General features: G+C 27.8%; 1 protein-coding gene across 1 annotated transcript; it reads right to left on the reverse strand.

Moving 5' to 3' along the window:
* Nucleotides 1–13,906: 13,906 nt before the first annotated feature.
* Nucleotides 13,907–15,832, reverse strand: LOC100799402 (myb-related protein 306). Its single transcript, XM_003524764.5, has 3 exons — nt 15,371–15,832; nt 15,104–15,233; nt 13,907–14,832 (listed from the first exon to the last, which is right to left on the reverse strand). Exons 1-3 carry the CDS (start codon nt 15,501–15,503, stop codon nt 14,136–14,138), a joined length of 960 nt encoding a protein of 319 aa, XP_003524812.1. The 5' UTR covers nt 15,504–15,832; the 3' UTR covers nt 13,907–14,135.
* Between the last annotated feature and the right edge of the window lie 7,360 nt (nt 15,833–23,192).

Genomic DNA, 23,192 nt, shown 5'->3' on the forward strand with positions numbered 1-23,192 from the left:
ACCACCACCACGATTTCGTCGCCCTCAAGCCTTTTTACCTCCTCCCCTACACCCGAACAGAGCCCTCTGCTCTCTCTGGACTCTCTCGATTATGCGGTGCGCCTTCATCACCTCCACGGTCGGATTCAGATCCCGTGCCACCCGACCACCATGCGGCTCGCCGTGCTCGCCACTGTCGTCGCCGTCCGGTTCACCGCTGGAGGTACGTCATGCGGAGCCGAGATTTTCGAACCGCTCCGAAAAGGCGCGGTGTAGAGGCTGGTGGAGAAGAGGAAGAAGAAGACAAGGCGCGAGAAGCGGAAGCTGAGAACCAAGCTGATGAGGCAACAGACGCCGTGGATTACCAGCCAAAAAATCGCCGTCAGAGACTTCACAACACTGTCGCCGGACAAATCCAACTGCGCCAATCCTCTGAAGCTGTTCCCCCAACGCGTGAGGTAAGTCTGTTGCAACACCGAGAGCTTCATTTTCTGTTTCAAAAATGTGCGTAAGGTTTGTGAGTTGAAGTGTGCAAATGCCTGATACTACTATTATATGTTTGAATTTTGATTTGAGAATTGTATGTAGTTGGTAGCAGAATAGATAGAGTTTTGAATTTTGAAGAGAAAGAGATTGCTTTATTTTAAAATAAAGCAATCTCTTTCTTCGTTACAGAGATAAAGTTAACAAAACCTATTTATTTTCAGTACATTGTACGTACGCGTTCCTTATGAGCATTGTATGAGTATAAATGCTCACTTAGGCTCCAAGCCATTCCTGGTTATTTTTGAAGGCTGACACCTTTCTTTTCTATTTCTAACTTAATCTCAATGTGTCTCCCCATGAATAGTCATTTTCCAAAACAATAATGGCCACCACATCTAGACACCTCTCTCATAATAAAATGCCTAAACAGCACTTCAAAGTGTGTTTTTATTTCAGGAGAATGTTTAGGCTCAAAGTTGCTGATGAAATCGACATTCTTTTTAAAGAGTATTCACAGCATATCATCATGAGCATGGATGACCTGTGCGATTTCTTAGTTCAATAATATAATAACAAAAAAATATGATAGGCCAGGTAGCAGATTGTATTCATTCACTTCTACGGGTTGGTTTGTCTTTCATTCCTTGAAATTAACAAGTCATCTATCAAAAGAAAGAACAATTTTATTGAGAAATGAGAAATGATGTAGAATCAGATACATTCTACATCGTTTCTCTTCCCAAAATCGATGTAGAATGTACATGATTCTACATCGTTTCCCTCCCAGAATCGATGTAGAATGCATGACTTTCTAAGTCAGTCATTGAACCGATGTTGTAGGGTCTCGGGTTTTCAACGACACCGACTTACAACCACGCGTCGTAACCGATGTAGAAGGGGCATTAGAACCGATGTAGAAGGGCTTTTTTTTTAGTAGTGAAAGTTAAAAACTAACTACCGAACACACTCTAAATAATTGTCACAGCCCCTCACAGGAAAATATATTGTAAACCGATGATATCCTTTAGGTGCGTTTGATTTGCTAAAAAGACACGACATACAAAATAACATTGGATAGGTAGCTGAGTCATAGGGTACCTTTTTGTATTGTGCGTTATTTGGTATTCGATACACAATACAAGTAATTTTGTCTTGTATCTTGTTTGATGTACTTATATACTAGACAAAATCATGTAAATCTTACTATAATACCCATTGTATTGTATGCTTATAAGTAAACAAATTTCTTTGCTTCTTCGAAGTCCACTGCCTCCTCTGTGCAGCGTTGCCGGTCGCTGGCGAGCCAAAAAGAATAAGCTTAGTGCCACCGACGTGTCCCTATTGGGGAGGAGGAAGTTTAACACGATCTATCGCAACGCAACGACGCTCAGTAATTTTCCAACACCGACACACTTCGTTATGGAGGAGAAGATGGTGGCATTGGAGAGGGAGTACAGTGCTGGGGAGCGATCGGTGGTTTGAACGGGTGTGGTGATGAGCATGCCAGAAGGGGGAGGGTGCGGAGGTCAGACCAGGAGAGAAACTTGAGGAGGACGTGGTAGCGAAGGACATCAACGAAGGCGGCCAGGGAGAGGTGATCATTGACGGCGAGGTAGGAGTTGGGGACGGTGAGAATGGAGAGGGAGGAGCGGTTCGAGAGATCTGCGGCGAGGGACATGGCAAAGACGATGAGAGAGGTGAATAAAAATTGTATTTTTACTTTTGTTAGACACTGAACAAATTAAAGTTGTATCAAAGATTAGTGAGTTACAAATTTTTTGATATTTGTCTAGTCCATTATTCTTTATTTTATATTATTCTTTAATCATTTTTTATATCAAACATTGGACAAATATTTTTATGTCGTTCAGTCTCTTATTATTTAGCAAATCAAACCCATCATTTCCTTCTTAACAAACCTACCCATTTTTTAGAGGAAAGCTATCTGATGTTCTTTTGATAACGTTCTGTGAGGATTATCGGTCACCCCTAATAACAAGCAGTGACATGGGTAAATTAATGAATAATAAATAAATTATTTCAAACATTTTGAATTTCTAAATACTTTAATAATAAATTAATGAAAATATTAACATAATATTGATTGTTTTTTAATGAAAAGTTCAATTTCATTCAGCACTAATTTCCAAACTTGGTAATTAAAAATACACTAATGTTAGGTGAATCACACGTCAAACTTATATTTTAAAGTTTTAACCACATGTAAAGGTCTCAATGATTCATAAGTTGTTATTGCTTCAAATGGATGTGGAGTGAGAACTGTGATCCACGTTAAATTTTTTTTCTTCTTCCAAGCACGCATTAAGGAATCAGCCACCTAATTACAATTGCGCGAGGAACAACGACAATCAATCCTATATCATCTTCATCGAACAGTTCATAGGTCCCTATACAAGAATATAAATATTTATCGTTTCCTATTCTATACCTGAATTCCTTTTAATGATTCTCACATTTTATACACTAAGTATACAAGTTAAGGGACTAAAAAGCCAATTTATTATCTTAAATCTTAATTACTCAAGAAACAATCAAATGAATTTTATAATTTTAAAAAATATCTTATAATTTTTGTTTCTTTAACTAATGCATTAGTGTGATAAAAAATGAATTTTTAATAGCAACAATCTACCAATTAAGCATGGTCCAACCTGCTTACCAAGGCTGCTTTTTTTTTTCTTTGAAAGATTAATACTAGTTGTTAATTTCTTTTGTTTCATTTTCTTCAATTATTTAATCTTATAATTTCAATCATGATTACCGATAGCTCCTTGCATGGTGTGTGCATCAGTGTATCTATCTAAAGGAGATTTAATTGCCTTGCCAGCTATAAAAGCACCTTGCAGGTTTCAAATAGCGACCACCATCCTGGAAAATGCTACTCAACATTGGATATAGATTATTGATGAACGAACTGTACTAATCAATTAGTATGACAATGGAGAACCAACCGGCATATTAAAGTGCCTTTCGTTCCATCAGCATCCATATTTAAATAAAGTCCCTTTCTCTGAGTTAGGGTGTCTCTTTCTCCATGTTAAGTTGTTAATCAGAACAACCATATGCGTGACATACCCATGATCGATGCAATATTGAAATTTTTAAATAATATATTATATGATCTAGTATCATATATAAACTAAGAAATAATGCTATATTGGGATGAGCTTTTATGAATATGATGTGCGTTATAACATAAAATGGAATTCTTAACACTCAATTGCCTAATTTTAGTTCTTTCAATTGCCTAACACTCAATAGTACTTCTAATTTAATTTTATCGTGTTGATATAAACTCATTACATAAAAACCATAATTTTGTACCTAACATTTTTCATAACGTTTGTTTAGAGTTACAATACTTCCATTGTCAAAAAGAATGTTCTCCTTTTGTAAGATTCACAAGCTCGAAAATTTCTAGGACTTAGATTTTGACATTAATTTAACATGTGGATTTATGGAGCAATGGATTTTTTTTCTTCTTGGGACAACATATAAATATGATAGCGGCATTAGCATTTCTGCATCCAATTAATTAATTTAAATGATTTAGTTGGTGAATTTTGTTTCCCTTGGTATATCCAACTTAAAGCTATTGTGTCTTGGGGGGCTGTTTTTTGCTCCCCTTTTTGTTATTCCCATCATTTGTTCATTTTTTACATACAAAAGTAGTCTTTTGATAAACTAAATTTTAAAATGTATTGTTAAAAAAGTATGACTCAACATTATTAAACACGTTATGAAAATTAGTTTCTGTAATATAAATATTAAAATTACAAAAATATATCTTTGTAATGTATTAAAAAATTACATTATGAGAACTAATTTTTATTTTATAAATTGTACCTTATCAAAATTACAATCCTTAATATCTATGGAAAATGAAAAAATAAAATAAAAATTAAAGACAGAGAAAATCATATAAGAAGTGAAAAGGGAGAAGAGTGGGAGGGGGGTGAAGGTAAGAAAAAGAAAGGGAAGGGTGGAGGATGAGGATGAGGGTGAGGGTAGAGGTGAGAGAAAATAAGGCTATTTTAGAAATATTTAAAAAACAAAAAAAGTAGGAGTATGAAGAGCAAAAAGATGGGTGCGAATAATATCTGTATATCTTTTTGTTTTGAGCAGCCCAAAATGATATACATTCAACCATGGGCTATCGTTTTGAGCTAAGAATACTAAGCGTCCATGCGCATGAAATCAGAAAATAAACACTTAGACTAAATGCCACCTTAGCTTTCATGAATTCATTTTCACATATCCTTATGTAATCTTCCCACTCCCCACCTTTTTATTTTTATTTTTTTATCAAAATAATTTTGACAAAAACTTGTTTCACTATGTAATACTTTTGACAAAAATTTGTTTCACGAATAAGTTGATGAGGGGGTGTCAGTTTACATTACACAAATTTCCTTGTATATTGTAAATTAAAATGGAGATTCAGAAGTTAAGAGGTATTTTTGTCCTTTTCTTAAAAAAGTAGAGTGAGAAGATGAAAGCCGGAGTGAAAATAACAAGCCCTCCTCGAAACATTAAATTAAAAATACACATATGTTTTAACAAAATGAAAAATGAAACATAGCCCGGATGTTATGGCTATTCATGACCCTTTTCTTTTGGGCCCTAAAGTATGTTTTGGGTATCACGGTAGAAGCAAAAATAATAAACAGATTTGACCATTTTATTATAGACATATATTTTTAGTTCTTTAAAATATTTATTTTTGAAAAGCCATTTTTAGTTTCTCTTTTTCAATGTGTTTATGATTTCATAACTTGTAACAATTATTAACCGCCAAATTTTTATTTTTTAAAATAATTTCTACCGATTATAAACTACCAAAATATTTTACTCATATGGTTTGGTCACCTTTTTTTTGCACATATTCTGGTTATAAGAAGGAAAATAAAAAGATATATGTAGAATTATCATGATTTTTTTTATATATTTTGTCTGTTTTAAAATGTCATAAATTATTTTTAAAGAAATTAATTTCTTTTAAAGAAAACATTTTGATGGTGACAAATTGGAACAAATTGTAATACCATTCATGCAAAGAATGAGAGGGATTAAAAGTAGATTTTCAAAATTGAGGGACTAATAAAAAAAATTCTTTTTTGAAGGAATAAAAAAATAATTACTCAAATTTAAAGGACTAAACACATATTTAATACTTTATTATATTCAGCTAACCCTTAAATAAATAATTTTAGCAATTAAAAAAAAGTACATTAAACAAATAATATTAAGTTTATATGTACAAAGGAAAGGAAAGGCACAACTGCACAACAAGAATAATGTTATATATAGCCAAATCAAAATATAATTAACCAAGTGATTGAGTACAAGTGATTAATATGTTGAAGTTAAGATGACTTGTTTGAATACTATTTAAGTTTGATTCTTAGCAAAAATAATCCTTGATCATATTTTACTTATTTTCAGTTGAACTTTGGATTAGTTAAAATCTTTTTTTCTTGATGAACCAGATGGTTACAAGAACAAAAAAATCAAAATATAGTTATGATTCACTTGTCATTGTTACAAGAACACAAAGAGGTATAAGTCATTGACTTAAATACTTTTTAGTTCCTCTAATTTAGTGTTTTTTACTTTTTGTTCGTGTAATCTTTTTAGTTTTTATACTTTAAATTATATATGTTTGTTTTATTTTATGGGGTGCAGTTAGCAATAGTCCTACTAAAATAAAATAGTTGGTTGACTTGACCTGAATCTCAAATAATCTTATATCATATGTCCGGTCGAGCGACCTATTTCTATTTCTACTAAAGGATGAAGAATAATAACGCCTAGAAATTGTTCATTTGTGTATCATATCTCAGCTATTGGATCAACAAAAATTTTGAAGTTTTTTCTTAATCTCTCTCTCTCTTTTTTCAATCTATCATTCTCTTCTTTATATTCATGCTCATGCTTATCAAAAAGATCCAGGAAATTGACTAAATTGACGGCAAAAGGTGTCGATATTTTTCAATCCCTATTGTGAACAAAAATGTGCGGTAGTATTCATACGATCCAAGGGAATCAATATAGTTATTATCCTTCACTGAGAATCAACTATCAGTCAGTACGTAATGCATTTAGACCAATAATTAATATTAATATATTCTGCATTCATATATATATGAAAGTGAAATTGGGTGCCAAAGTTGACGGTAAGGGAACGACGACTTTAAAGTTTAGGGTCCCCCCTCCCAAGATACAATATGTTTAACACATATGAACACTGTGATATAAGTGCGTGACCCCTCTAGACAAGGCCAACCTTTATTTTGAACTTCGTCTGTGCCACATGATTTACTTAATCCACAATGTCTTGTATCCCACACGAGGTTCTGTCCAGTTACTTGGCATTTGCCTGAATCATATACAGATATTGGGAGGGTTTTCTTATTTTGCATTAAAGGTTGGGGTCATACGTAACGCTTACAGATTCACATTTGAGGAAAATTTTATCTCGCATGAAAAATATTACTCCCTCAATTCCTTTTTGATTTTTAATTCTACAATTTCTGGAGAATTTTAGTTCCTATTTTTTTTTATTGTTTCTAAAGTTTAAGATTATATTAATTATTCTTTTATCAATTATATCCTTACTTGTTTTTTATTTTAATTAATTTATACATCCACTTATTTATTGTGAAGTGGAAACAGAAAATGATAAAATAAACAACTCTAAAATTATTTTATTAAAATCAAGAAAATTTATTACATTCATTGATTTCTTCAAAACAACCTTAAAAGAGAAATAAAAAGCAAGGTAGTATATATATATATATATATATATATATATATATATATATATATATATATATAAAACCATTCATAAAAAAAGGTTGAGTTATAAGATCGGTTTAATGAAAAAAAAAAAAAGAAGTAACCATAACACTATAACATAAAACTATAATAATTAACAAACTAATATTTGTTAATAAAAAATACACATTAATAATAAAAGATGTTGATCTGTATAACTTTTAAAGTATTTGAATATTAAGGGTATTAAAATCTTTAAAAGATTTAATTACAATTTTAATCCCTGATTTTTGACAAATTATTCTTTACTCCCTAAAGGAGAGAGAGACAAGTATAATGCTCAACAAATGAAAATAAGGAAAAAAGCTGGAATTAGGAGTTTTTAAAACATTTGATTAATTGATGTAAAAAAAAAGTTATTTACATCGGTTAAAAATTTAACTGATATAAAAAAAGATTTTATATCTATTAAAGGTATAATCTAAGCAAAAATATTCACATAAATCACAAAAATGTCACTATATTTCTTTTTTTACATTGGTCGTCAAATAATCAATGTCGACTAGGCTATATAATTAAAATTTTATTTTTAAAATATGATATTAATACAAATAATCAAGATAATATTTTATAATAATTTAATCAATGAAAATGATATTCCATGCATAGTGTAATAATTCTTAGCTTACATAGTGCAAACGGGTCCCCCATCTTTTCATATATATTATTAATTAATTAGTTAATTATATATTGTCGAATTATAAATACATGTAGATAATTTAATTAATTTAAATACATAGTACAAATATTTTTTATACACATATTTAATTATAAATTATCTTATAGTTATTTTTTAACTTTTATAATAATTATTTTAAAATTCATATATAGGGGAATTTTTAATTAATTAACAACATATCGAAATTAAACTCATAAGTTTAACTATAAAATTTGCTACATGAAATATTTTAATAATGAATAAATATAATATATATTGGAAATGCTTTTATAATCTTTTCTCTGAGAGTACATTAAAATTAAATTCTTACAAAATACATTATTCTTATTGGACTTCTTTAATTAGGACTTTAGGTTGTTGTTGAGAAATTGATTAAAACAGTAGTTTTTGCTTACATTGGACAATCGCAAAAAGTAGTACAGAGATACAACTACTTCAAATTCATCTCTCCAAAAAGTAGTCTCTGCTTGCTGCATGATTTGGAAGCATAGATGCAATGCAGCAGGATATATATATATATATATATATATATATATATATATATATATATATATATATATATATATTCACTTCCTCAGAAGCCACAACATTTTTCATAAATATGCTTTCATCATTAGGGAAGATCCAACCATGCAGGACCTTCTTACTTGGGAAGCTCGCCTAGTTCATAACTTCATATTTTCCGAGAAGGGAATTCTCTCAAAGAAAGGTGTGCTACAATGTTCCTGCGGATTTGCTTCCTCCTCTTGAGCGAAATTAAGATATACAAGCAAAGCACAGCACAATAAGAACCAGAGAGGGATATCCGTTGGTTCAAATTGCGGAAGAAGAGAAGAAAAAAAGATAGATAACTTTTTATATAGCTAAATATTTTTTTTATCTTTGATAATATAACACCGACTACCATCTGTTATTTCGCATCTAATCTAATAGTAGATTCATCCATTAATCATGTGTCCTTTTTTTTTCCTACCATGTTAGGCAGAAGACTAAATTATGTTTGTGGTACGGTTATTATGGTCATTGACCTGAATGATTTTTATATTTGACATGAAATTTTTTACTAAACAAATTATCCCCACCACCTGTGAACGCAGGATGCCTAAATATTACTATGCTAATCCGTCGGATTTAATCATGTCTATTTATTATATCACATGTGTATTTAAGCATATGTAATAGTAATATTACTACTTTCGTTCTTAAATATAAAACTTTTTTTCAGTTTTATTTATCCATTTTTGTAAAGTTCTTTTCAAGTTCTTTTTCGCATTAATTATTTTTTCACCAAAATATTATAAATTACTTTACAATAAATGTTATAAAAAAAAATAAATGAATACTTTTTCTATTATAAGGATGAGAGAAGAAGATTAAGGCATATTATAACTAATTAGGTAGAAAGTAATTAAATTAAAAGAGAGATGATGGGTTCCACTTATTATAAAGATAATTTTAAAAATAATATAAATTACTATCAAATTTAATGCTACTAATTAAGTTAACCAACTTAAAAGAGTATAAATTAATTAAAAAAATATTATAACTACGGACGTAATCAGTTCCCTAAGAAAAGTGAATCACACTTTAATATAACTACTTCCTGTGCTAGTTATTATTATGAGAGTTTCTACGTTGTATCCATTAATTTGAGATTTTTGATACTGTTGGTTTAATTTTTCAACCAATGGTAATCAAGTGACATTATTATCTCATTATTTTTATATTTAATGATAGTTTTATTATATATGTATATATTTAATATAAGAGAAAAAGAGTTATGTACCGAGAGTATAAAATGGTTTTTACATCTTATCAATATATAGGTATTCAATTCTCAATTTAATCCTTGTATAATTAAAGTATTTTTGTTAAATAAGCATATTTCAATATTAAACTTAAATAAATAAATGAAAATGAAAATAAATTAAAAGAAAAGAAAATGCAAAAGCTGAAACGAAATTTAAGCTCTCAATTTAAAACCTATTAATCTAAAAATAAAAAAGACAATTAATTAGATTGATTGAGGTTAACTTTGGATTGAAAAAAAATATAAATCTAATAACTGAATTAATTATAATTGATTTGATTTGAAGTTGAAGTGAGGTAATCCAATAACTATAACAATCTAATGGTTTGGATCCATGGATTGTTAAATATATTCAAATAATGTTAATTGCTATTTGTTTTTTTAATCATATTACGGTGATGTGAAATGTTTATTGGTCTTATCAATAATTAATTTTTGATGAGGAATTTAATTGAGTATTTTATAAGGTTTCTTTTATTAATCATATTTTTTTCATATACAAGATTCAAACTTGAGATGTTATTTAAGGAGGTTAAGCACGGTTATGTTTGGACCAACGCCTTGCTCATAATTGTTTAGAAATAAGTTATAAGATTGATTTGGTGGTTGAAGAGAAAAAGAATAAGAGAGAAATCACATATTTAAATTTTTCCCACTAACATTCTAACAAAACTAATAACTAATATTTGTTGATAAATTTTTTTTCCTAATAAACAACAATAAAAAAGCCATTTTGTACTGATTGATATATATATATATATATATATAAAGGACTCTAAAAATAGGCTCATTATTGCTCTAATATATAAATATACATTTTTAATGATTAAATTAAAAATAATATACATACCTTTTAAGTTATAATTTTGATCATATATATATGATTTTATATATATATATATATATATATATGATCATATATATATTTTTACTTTAAGAAGTGAATTCACTTTTGTCTAATGATTAGGAAATAAGACTCATATCCTTATTTATATTACTCCACATTCACAATGAATGATGGAGATTATTTGTATCATAGGATGAAGATTAATTCTCTAGAATGCTCCACACATTCTAGAAATCTCTACACTCTCCTACTCCCTTCCGTGTTCTTTCATAAGATTTCAACAGGTTTCACACATCTCCAGAAAATTCCATAGATTTTCACATTCTTTTACAAGTTTCTAGATAATTTTACACTATTCTAAAGTTCTTCAGAACGTTCTAGAATATTTTACACTTTTCTAGCTTTGAAATTTTCCCAACATTTTCTTTTTCATTCAATTGTCACTTTATTTTTTTTTCTTATTTCTCTCCATTTTCTATCATATCATCTATGATATTTATCGTGTTTTTTTTTTCTATCTCTCTATTTTTCTTCCATCCAAACACTCCAAAAATGGAATGTACGTTTATTAATTTTTTTTCTAAATATTAATCATACGGCCATTCTCTCCAACAGTGCGAAACAATGAATCCATTCTCAGTCTGTAATTTTTTAGTAACAGTGAACCCATTCTCCAACGGCCTCCGTCATGTCACGCATGCACGCGTCGCTTTTCTCTAGCTATTCCGAAAGTGTCCACCAACGTAAACAGAACAAGATCGTTGGTTGTTGTTTATGGGGTTGATTTGGGATGGGAATAGTAGAATGAAGTTGATATCTATTGCTTTTGTTAAGAGTATATATATGGTGGAATGGAAGGAAGAAAAAGTGCGTGGTCTCCGATCCGTCGAGAGAGGAAGTTAAAAATGGATAATGACTTGTTGTTGTTGTTGTATTATTAAGACTGGTGGCAAGTGCCAATGCCATTTCAACATTTATTTACCACCTCTTCATTTAATAGCCTGTCGTTAACAGTAGATTGATTGAAAGACATATTTTGAAAACAGTAAGGTTTCAATCTTTCATTAATATTTTTTGTGTATATAGATCGTCCTTACACTCTTGCTTTTTTTGGTAAAATGAAAGAGAGAAAACATCTACTATAAATTTTCCTATCTTTTTTTTTTCTACCACAAAATGCTTTTTATTTTCTTTTTCTTTTACATTCCTTCGGACTATATAAATCTTGAGAGAGAAGAAAGATAAGAAAAGAATAAAGAAAAGGTCATCAATAATATATATATATATATATATATATATATATATATATATATATATATATATAAAGGATATATAAAGTGTAGAAATTAAAATGTGTGAAAAATAAGATTTTTTTACCATTCAAAGATAAGTGTTTGAGTGGTATGAAAAATTAGAGATGTGGAAACACTATTATTGTTTTTAAATAGAAAAATGTTACTTTGAGGTGACTTTTCCATTTCATGTTTTTTAAATATTAAATTAATTGACATAAAAAAAGAGATAGTATCATTTTTATTAAATGTAAAAGTGAAAATAGAAAAACTAAGTGAAATGATAATTTTTTTAAGAAAAAAATTGACCAAAATAAATAAAAATAATAAAAACTGAAATTTATTGAAAATTAAAAACATGCATATTTAGACTTTTTTAAGAACTCATCAAATACAAGGAGAATATATATAGTTACTCAACAATTTTTTTTTTTCTTTTCGTGTTCTGTAGTCTTCAATACATATATCAGATTAAGGGGAGACAAAACTTATCTAAGTATGGTTATTTTAGTTAGTTACTTGTGATCAATACAATACCTCGGACCTTAGTCGTCCTCACTAACAACGCAAACGCAATACCCATCGTGCCAAAAATACCTCATTATAAAGTTCATAATCAGATAAGAACAACATTATTCGGCATAGAAACGTACGTAAAAAGTTCGATTATTTGAGAATTTTATCAATAACCCAACGTCATGTTTTAGTAGGCTTTTAGATATATCATGCATGATTTGCATTTGATATATAAATTCTATAGTTTTATTCACTCATATCATATCGGCATCCTACATTGAGTTAACTTTCTTTTTTTATAACAAAAAATATTATGGATAATAGAGTGCAGAACCTGTAGAAGCTGTACCAAATTCTGCAAAAAGCAAAGTTATGCTACAACACCAGATTATTTATTTCCATAATTATTGACACGGGTTAGTTTATTTCTTTCCATAGTCCAACTTCACTGAATTTTATTCAGATTTAAATGCAGTACTTATTTGGATTACATTCATTTTTAGGGGAAAATAGCTAGCTTTTTTAATTTCTTTCTGTAAAATTCAACTAAATCTATTTTAGCTTAATTACTCATTTAGTCCCGATTGATTTATTATTTGTATCTTTTAGTCCTTATAATTTTAAAATAATCTTTTTAGTTTTTATTATTTAAATTTTAATTCTGTTTTAATTCTTGTAGTTTAAAAATAATTTTTTTAGTTCTTATAATTTGTATTTTAATTTTATTTTAGTCCTTATAGTTTAAAAGTGATTTTTTAGTTCCTATATTTTATATTTTAATTTTCTTTTAATCCTTACCATCAAAATATAAGTAATATTATTAATTATAATTAGTTTCAAAAATACTAGCAAATAACTCTAACTAATTTATCTCAAGATAATTTATACTAAAAAAATAGTTGATAATTTATAACTAATTTATAGCTAATTATTTTTATATATTTTTTATAATAAGAATTAAAAGATAATTAAAATAAAAATTATATGGATTAAAAATATCATTTTCAAACAATAGGGATTAAAAGAGAATTAAAATACAAACTATAATGACTAAATAAATCACTTTTAAATTATAAGGACTAAAAAAAATTAAGATGTAAATTACAAGAACTAATAAAATTACTTTCAAATTATAGAGACTAAAAGATAAAAATTGTGAAACTATGAGAACCAAATGAGTAGTTTAATTATCTATTTTTAATGCAAAAATAAACTTTTCAAAGAATATATACCTAATATATTTAAGATAGATCGTACTGCTTCATACTAAAGCATTAATTAGATTGTTCTACTGAAATTAAATTGGATATTTCAATTATCTAGTTTTTATTGACAGGTATTAGGTAATAATGCTCAAATTCTTTGTAACCCTAGATGATGAATTGCAATCCTTGAATTGGAGACCGTAAATGAATGTACAAAATACACACATGATGAAACTCTTATTAATCGATCGGTACGTACATAGCAAATTAACAAAGGAGACAAATGTACTTGCAATGTACAATTCTTGTTTGTAGAGTGAGAGGCTATTAATTACCTTCTCGTACGTACATAGCTCTAGAAAAGTTTTCCATTTGCAATAGCTCAAGAGACTAGGAAGAGAGGACTTTTCCCACTAAAAGAAAAAGGCATAATAAAGGACCTTAGCTTAAAGCTGCAATTTTTCTAAAACAAACCTGCGGTACTTTCTTCGAGCGACATGTTCATCAGATCTTCATGGCACTGAGCAGCCCCATCATCAAAGAGCCAATTCTCCAGCAGAGTAAGAGGCACTTGCGTCTGAGATGAAGAGCCATGGTGTTTGGAGGAGTTTAGGGTTAACAAGGAGTCAAAACCCTGATCTTGTGTTGTAGTAGTGGTGTTGCTATGTGCTCCCTCACTAGAACTGGATCCAGTTGTAGTGTTATTATTGACCATGTTGCTGAAGGAAGAAGAATAATACCCTGGCGAATTATTTGTTGAGTTTGAGTTTGGGGATTTCATCCAGTTTTCCATCAAACGTGAAATGTTCTCGTAGCTTGATGCATATGAGGATGATGCATGCTTGTAGGGTTGGTGAGAAGTTGAAGAAGGTTTGGTGGCATCATCAGGCACAACAAGGTTTGTTGCTGTTGCTGTTGCTGGCTTGTGAAGGGACAAAGCATCACACAAGGCTTTCTTGGCCATTTGGATATCTGTTTGTAGCCTTCTCTCCCATTGACCCTTTGGATGTGAATTAGAAGAAGAAGAAGAAGAATGTCCCTCTTGGTCAACACCCTCATCACTCCCACTTTGTTTCAGCTTCTTCTTCAAATGGGTGTTCCAATAGTTTTTTATGTCGTTGTCTGTCCTTTGTGGAAGATATGAAGCTATTGCAGCCCATCTGCAACCATTATATATTAATAAATTTAGTATATAATGAGCTCATATTCCATAAAAAAAGAAAAATAATTAGCAGATTAATTGATTAAAACAGCAGATCCTGATTCTTTTTTACTTGTTCCTTTTTGTTAATTTCTTGATTTCATGATTACATATATACTCCTCGTTGGGATTTGGAAACCTCGTAATTCTCGCTTGATTAAAGAGAGAAAATTAACATTAATTGATGAAAGGAAACAAGTAGTAGGAAGATGAGGGTTTCTAGATTGTACCTGTTCCCCAAAAGGGCTTGGAGGTGGATTATCATCTTCTCTTCATGTTCCGTGAAATTACCTCGTTTGATACCTGGTCGAAGATAGTTAGTCCATCTAAGCCTGCAGCTCTTGCTGCATCTCATCAAACCTTAAAAAAAGTGAAAGTTAATATATAGTGTACGAAATCAATTATATACCTTCCCAAGAAACAAATATGTGTGTAAAGCTATAAGCACAGAAATGAAAAGAAAATAAATAGATAACAATTGAACCTGAAAACTATACCTGTGTTGGTTGGAACTGCTCTCCAATTCCCTGGTCCCTGTTCTTGAATGTAAGACACCAAGATGATGTCTTCTTCTGGAGTCCAAGGTCCTTTCTTAATCCCAATTTTGTCACAGCAAGGTGGCCTCCCCATGTTATATATACGTATATATATGTCAAAAGAAATTAAATAATTGATCTATACCTAGCTAGCCTTGATCTTTCTTTGGATTCTTCTGAGTGTTGCTCATGAAAGCCAAAGATTGATCTGAGACAAATTAGGTCTATCAAGTGTGTGTATATATATATATGCTTTGTAGATTTTACATATATAGACGTACGTACTCTTGCTCAATTACTTAATTCCTCCTTAGGAATGAATGAATATTGCAGAGACAAGCGTACAATACACAAACTGGGAATGCCTTGTCAGGTACGTATATATAGAGAGGGACAAGAAAAGCCAGCTATGTCAGTGGCTGCGAATTTTCTTAAGAACAAACTTGAGGTAAGGTAACCACCTCAAATTAATGCTTAAAATTTATTATAAAAGAAATATTTTAAAATTTATTATTTCTCCCTAACCAACGTGTGTATATATATATATATATATATATATATATATATATATATATATATATATATATATATATATATATATTGTATGCAGTTGAAACTTTAAAAGTTAAATAGGTTAATATATGGCAAATATTGGTTTTGTTCTCTAGGTAAAAATTTATCTCTTCTTCCATCTCTCTCTTCTCGGCAAACATTACAAACTAGTACAACTAATAACAAGTCCATGGTGCATTAAATGGCAACAGTAGCGGAAGCATTCCGATAGCATTGGGAAAACTTTCCATTTGTCACAAGGAAAGACATCTATAATCTATTTATTACTGTATTATCAATCGGATGTTGCTGTTATACCCACCAAAAATGGATTGAACTTGTAAATGCAGATAAAATTTACAGTAATTTTTACTATCTTTTTAATTTTTTTAGTTATTTTTTAATTTTAACATATTTCATATCATCTTAATTAATATAACATGGTATCATATGTAAATATATTAAGTTGTATGTTATTTTAAAATATAAGATGAGTTGGATATCCTCTACTAACTTTTCTAATAAATTAATATTTTTTATAAAAAAATTAATGTTATTTTGAAGCAATTCATTATATATATATATATATTAGATGCATGTTATATTAACGTTAAGAACACTCAGAAAAAAGAAAATATTAACGCTAAGAAATAGTAGCCAATTTTTAAAAGATTTATGAAATTAAAACTTCAAATAAACTAAACACTAAAATTTAACAATATTTGCAAAAAGAAATACATGTTTTCACCTATAAGGACATATTGGTAGGGGATAAGTTTTTTCATATGTGGGAATCATAAATCTTGGAATAAAAGAGTTCCAAGCAATGCAACATATCCCTTCACCAAGGCGTTTGCTATAAAAGAGTTTGACAAGCACAAATAAGAATTAGGAATGAAGTTCATGAATGATTGGCTCTAGGCAAGTGGGATATTGTTGGAAATAAATTTGTATGCCTACGATTCAAGTCATCATGTAATCAATTCTAATTTTAATAATAAAGTATTATTCTATTTTCATTGTCATATTTCACTATTTAATTAAATGGTCCATTTGATAATGTCTTTGATTAAAATTAAAGACTTGTTATTATATTAGAGATTATGATAATGAGAAACAAGTTTGTTCTAATTTTAATTTAAACCGTTCTTGATTATAGGATTATTATAAATAGGATATCAATAATTTGAATAGATTAATATATATGTGATAGTATTTATTGGATAAATATTAATAGATCTCATTTATTAATTTGCATATATAGATGAGTCACATGTTGATGTGATCATTGAACTGACTCAATTGAAATTTTCTAATGGTTAAAATTTACCATAAACTGTCAATAAAAAATTCTCAAGAAGAGATATAATAATTTTCTCTGACCTTAGATTGTTATAGTAATTAACAGGTTATTTTGTTGTATTTTGATTCTGGACACCTAATGCTTTAGAGTAATTGTTAAATGAATATTTGATATGATTAAATACTTGTAGAATTAATGATTAATCAAAAAGGAATTCATCAACTCTTGGTAATGAGTTTGAGCTCTATGAATAAAATTATATTCTGGCCAAGAAAATTAAATGAAATAAGAAATGAGTTTCTTAAGTCATTATGAGTTAACTCAAAAGGGTTTGACAGTAATACCATACTCTAGAGTTAACCCAGAGCTATAAAGATGGAAGAAATTATTACACTATTCCTCTAATGGTTCTTAGAGTAAAATGTTACTTCATGTTATTTGAATGTTAAGGAGTGTTCCTAAACTTCTACCTTGATTAGTATATTAATTTGATTAATATATTACCGTAATTTGATTAATATATTAGTATGATATTAATTTGATTAATATATTACTTCATGCTATTCGAATGTTAAATGAACCCTAATATCACTTCTCTATTCTTATTTTTTCACTCATCAAAGTTATTGATGAATAGAGGTCAATCTCGGTGTGAATACACGTAGAGTCTTTAAAGAATTACTATACTTCAAGAGCTCATCGACAGTTACACTTTTTTAATATATCATCTGTTTATAATATAATTTAAATACAAAATAGATCATTTTATTCCGCAATGTGTGTTTTTGAACACCTTTTTTCCTTATAGATTTTAGTATAGTAAAAAAAAATCAAACCTGGAAAGTAAGATTTTTATCTCGTTCATAAAAAAATTTAGTGGAAAACTAATTAAAAAAATTCTCAAAAAATATAATTTTTCATAAATATTATGTTTTTAAAATACATTTAAAACTAAGTTTTCCAATGTAATTTTCAGAAAATTAAAATTTCTCTCCCATCGGACGCTCTCTAATTGTTAGCTCGGATATTATAGTCGCAGCGTGTGGAAGTAAAAAAAAAATTGAATTCAATTATGAAAAGTTTTTTTTTTCTGATTATGGATCAATATTATTATTATACTTAAAGTATGACTTACGTACGTAAAAACTAACGATACACCTTATCATAGGAAAAAAAAACGTTTTACCCTAAAAATCATTTAACTTTATTAGGAGGTGATATGTTTAAAATTTTATTTAATTTAATACTTATATATAGTAACTTCCTCCTTCCCCTCTCTCTCTTTAAAAATAAAGTTATTTATATACTTGAATAAACTGTCATTTTAAAAAACCATCAACATTTTTTTTATGAATAAAAAAGCCATGAACTGAATAAAATACTCGCTTTCACTGATGGATAACAAACGTCAATTAAGGAAATAATACCTATTTTTAAGCAATTTCTTCTTTTCCATTTCTTCCTTAAAATAGACTATAGTCAGTTTATATTAATTGGTATCTACTTATTTGCTTTAATATAGAAAAAGTAGCTTTCGGTGTAAATAAACGATTGACCTCGTGATGTATGATTGATCATGATGTGGCTTGAAAGTCATCTCATGTATGTTACAATAATTAATTACTCGCTTATGGTACGTATATATTAATATTGCCTAAAAGATTTTATTATTAGTTTTTATTTATTTAGCTTTTTATTAAAATATTTTTTATAAACTAAAGCCAAATTTTTTAAAGTGAACTAATTTTAAAAATATCACGAGTCAAGAGATAAAAAATTATATGTAAGTTAATTACTTAATATACAAAAACTTAAATAATGGTAAAAAAATTTAACTTCAAGCAAAAAAAAAAATCTATATTTATTGTACTTTATATCACTTAATCTAATCTGAATTATTTTTACAATTCATTACCCAATATAAAGGAAATATATAATTTTTTATTTTAATTTATTGTTTAATTTTATAATTAAATGCAAAATACGAACTTGTATTTTTTTAAAATTAAATAATGTTAAAGAGAATTTTATCTTTTATAATAATTCTATACAGAATATTCTTAAGTGAAGGATATGAGTGATCTATAAAACAAAAAATTATAAGAGAAAAAACATAGTCTTTTCTCTCTATTTATATATTTTCATATATTATCATCAAATCATAGAAAGTGATTTTTTAATGTTTATCTCTGTTTTTTATCACGCGCTGATTGTATATTCGTATCTCAAAATTTATAAATATACAAGCTCAAGAAAATATTTCTTATTTTTTATTTTATTATATTTTTTCATTTCAAAATAATCATTAATAAGACAATAAAAAAAAAAGAGGTACATGAACACCGGGAGCACAATACCATGATAAAGTTTTGGCAAAATTGTAAATTTGGTTCTCCAGTTCATATTCTATTTCGGATTTGGTCACCCAGTAATTTAATTCATAAATTTGGTCTCCTATCTTATAAAATCGTCCAATGTTGGTGGTTTTCAGACCTCAGACCACAATTGGACGTTCGTGGCCTAAGGACCACCAACATTACATATTTTACAAAATAGAGGAATCAAATTTATGAATTAAATTACTGGAAGATCAAATTTAAAATTAGAGATAAATTGGGAGACCAAAAATACAATTTTACCTAAAGTTTTCTAGGCTCCAAATATTTCGTTTGGAATGGTTGAAAAGTCGTAGAATGAAAAAGAAAGGAATACAGGTTGATTTTAAAAAAATTATGTCTCATACTTTCATTATATTTATCCGGGCAGAAAACTATACAGAAAAATATTATTATTGTCATTTATAATAATAAAGTATACAAACAAAATTAGTCAATCACATTTTTATTTTAAGATATTTATGCCATTTTTTAAATAAACACGAAAAAATTATGATTAAATGATGTTGATAGTAAAAAAAAATTAAACTTCTGTGATAAACCTACAAGGGTTTTTTTTTATAGTAAAACCTAGAAGGTTTTTATAGTAAATAAATGACTTTTCATAATAACTGTAATAAACAAATGTTTTTATTTGTGAAATTTAGAATCAGTTATCGATTGTGAGTTTTTTTTATTAAATCTAATAACGTTATACTTTCAACTTGATACTATAAGTTAAAATCTCAATTCAATTGTGATCAATTTTATTAATTAGTAAACCTCAAAAAAGTTATTAGTTAGTATATATGTAAGATTTTAATTTTATTCAATTTGCAAAATGAATTGAACGACTAACAATTTTAACTTGGTTAGTGTTAAGTATAAAATAAAATATAAAATTGTAATTTTCCTAATGCATAATTAGTCATTTAAAAAATTATAGGTAAGAATAAAAAACAGATATCAAAAGATTTACAATAATACTTGCACAATAGTTATACCTTCTCAATAAGTGATCTTAGTTAAATGGTAAGAAAAATTAAATTTATTTTATATTATTGAAAAATAAAATTTAAATAGCATAAAATAAATTTAATTTTTCTCTCTGTTTGTGAGAAGTAGGTTAAGTTGAGTTGAGTTAAAGCTTTGGCTTGAGCTATGAAATTTAGTGAGACGGGTTCATTCCCTATGTCCTTCCCTCCTTTATGAGTAACCTATTCCAAAAGAGAGACACTTTCATTTTCTCTTATAAATCCTAAGTGCTATCCTCACATCTTTTCCCTTAAAGCTTTTTTTCTCTCATGTTCACCCCACCCACATATGAACTTGCTCTCTCAAGAACGGGACTTGATTCCTCTTCAAGACAAGATGTTCTCCTTTCTTTCCTTAAGCTTATGCCTCATTATTAGATGATGATCTCTCTTTTTTTTTTTTTCTTTTTCTACTTTTCGCGAGATGACCCATATATAATAATTTTTAGATTTTTAATAATTTCGTAGAATAAAGTTACAATATGTTGTATTACATATTTTAGAGACTGAAATAGCCATTAACTCTCTTTGCAAATGTGACAATTGAAAAAGATTTATCATACTATTAATTTGCTATAATAACTAGCTATTTAATAACATTTAATAAAAAGGATAATGTAAAATAATATATATTGATTTAATCATAAATCAATATATATGATAATTTTGTAGATTTTCATAATAATAATTAAAATTATACTACTGATAATTTGTAAATGAAACATAATATGAAATTATTTTATGTTGTTAATATATAATCATTAAACTCATAAAGTAACATTTGTTTAACTAATTAATAATATTTTAGGAAAATTTCCGATGAAAACCGAATAAGGTCCAAAATACTTTTTGCGTAACTTAGTTTTGTTAGGTTAACTTGAAACAAAAGAGTCACCGATTACGATCTTGGGGAAAGGGAAGTTTGAATCTATGGCTGATTTTGATTTAAGCTGTGCTTTCGTTTTGATTACGTACCAACCATGAATCATATATAGCTCTTTGAATGGTTGGTGTTCATTGAGGTAGAAAGTTTAGGAATTCTATCTTTCATGTAATATTGATAATCAGTAGTATGCGGGGCCAATATTAATAATGTAATAGATTGATCCTACCAAACACCTCATTCTTGCCTCTTGCATGGTCTCCCATACATCTAACCGACTCATGTCTTCCAAAACCCCAAATCAATCCTAAATCCATGATGTAGTCATCCTCTGTATCACATCATCATTGTTAAAGCAAATTAAAGGATCTATATATATCATTTATTAGAAAAAGATACGTCAAACATCATCTGTATTTTACAAAACTTAAACTACTAATTATATTCTGACTCCATTAGTGTAAACTTACAATGTTTATTTAATTATTTAATTTTCATTAGATGAAGGTTATAATACTAACAGAGGCTGTAATCTAATAGTACTAAGTATACATCACTAATATATACTTCTCATCCTTAATTATAAGAATATTTTAATTAATTCATATGTTTTAACAAAAATAATTAATTTAGTTAATCATATTAAATTTGTTAATTAATTATATTATTATTTTAAAATTATTTTTTTCTCTTTATCTATTTAATTATTATCATTAATATTTGGAGAGAAAATAATTAAATAAAAATATATGGAAAAATAATAATAAATGTATTTAAAAATTAAAAAAATTCTTATAAAAAAAACAAATAAATTTCTAAAAAAATTCTTATAATTAGATACAGATTGAGTAATATTTTTCTGTGTATCTATAATAGACTGACCCATTTTAAATTTCTTAATCTATATACATGGACTTTTAAGTCCAACCCTGAAACACGATATTTAAAACATGTAAGTCGAGCTTATTCTCATGTTAAATATAATAAGCTAGATTTAAATTATATATGTGTAGTTATTAATACAATAAATGCTATTTTTTGTTTGATACTGTATATATTTACTTATTTAAATTTGTATATTAGTAAACTAGTTTGTGAACACGTGCAATGCACAATTGAATTATTAATATTATTATTATTATTATTATTATTATAATACGACTTTTATTTTTTTAATATTAAGCCAATATAATTTCAACTAATTATACAAAAATAGTATTTTATATTACATAGGAAATATATATATATATATATATATATATATATATATATATATATATATATATATATATATATATATATATATATATATATATATATATATATATATATATATATATATATATATATATATATATATATATATATATATATATATGTATATATATATATATATATAAAAATAAAAAAACATATATATATATATATATTTTTTTATATGTGCGCTCTCTCACGCTCTCATATACACACACACACGCACACACATATATATATACACCTATATAGATATACATATATATCTGTGTGCGCATATATGAAAATAAAAAGATATATATATCTTTTAGAGAGAGAGAGCGAGAGATATATATATATTATATCGTTCTCTATATATATATCTCTCGCACGCCCAGAGAGT

This window comes from Glycine max, chromosome 5 (assembly GCF_000004515.6).
Source record: "Glycine max cultivar Williams 82 chromosome 5, Glycine_max_v4.0, whole genome shotgun sequence".
Lineage (NCBI taxonomy): Eukaryota > Viridiplantae > Streptophyta > Magnoliopsida > Fabales > Fabaceae > Glycine > Glycine max.

What these genes read in the sequence shown, in the direction of transcription:
- LOC100799402 (XM_003524764.5), bottom strand. Translation starts at nt 15,503, where the DNA reads ATGGGGAGGCCACCTTGCTGTGACAAAATTGGGATTAAGAAAGGACCT. An exon ending in AGCAGTTCCAACCAACACAG is followed by an intron (nt 15,234 to 15,370) that starts GTATAGTTTTCA and finishes ACTTTTTTTAAG; the next exon opens with GTTTGATGAGATGCAGCAAG. An exon ending in CAAGCCCTTTTGGGGAACAG is followed by an intron (nt 14,833 to 15,103) that starts GTACAATCTAGA and finishes TAATGGTTGCAG; the next exon opens with ATGGGCTGCAATAGCTTCAT.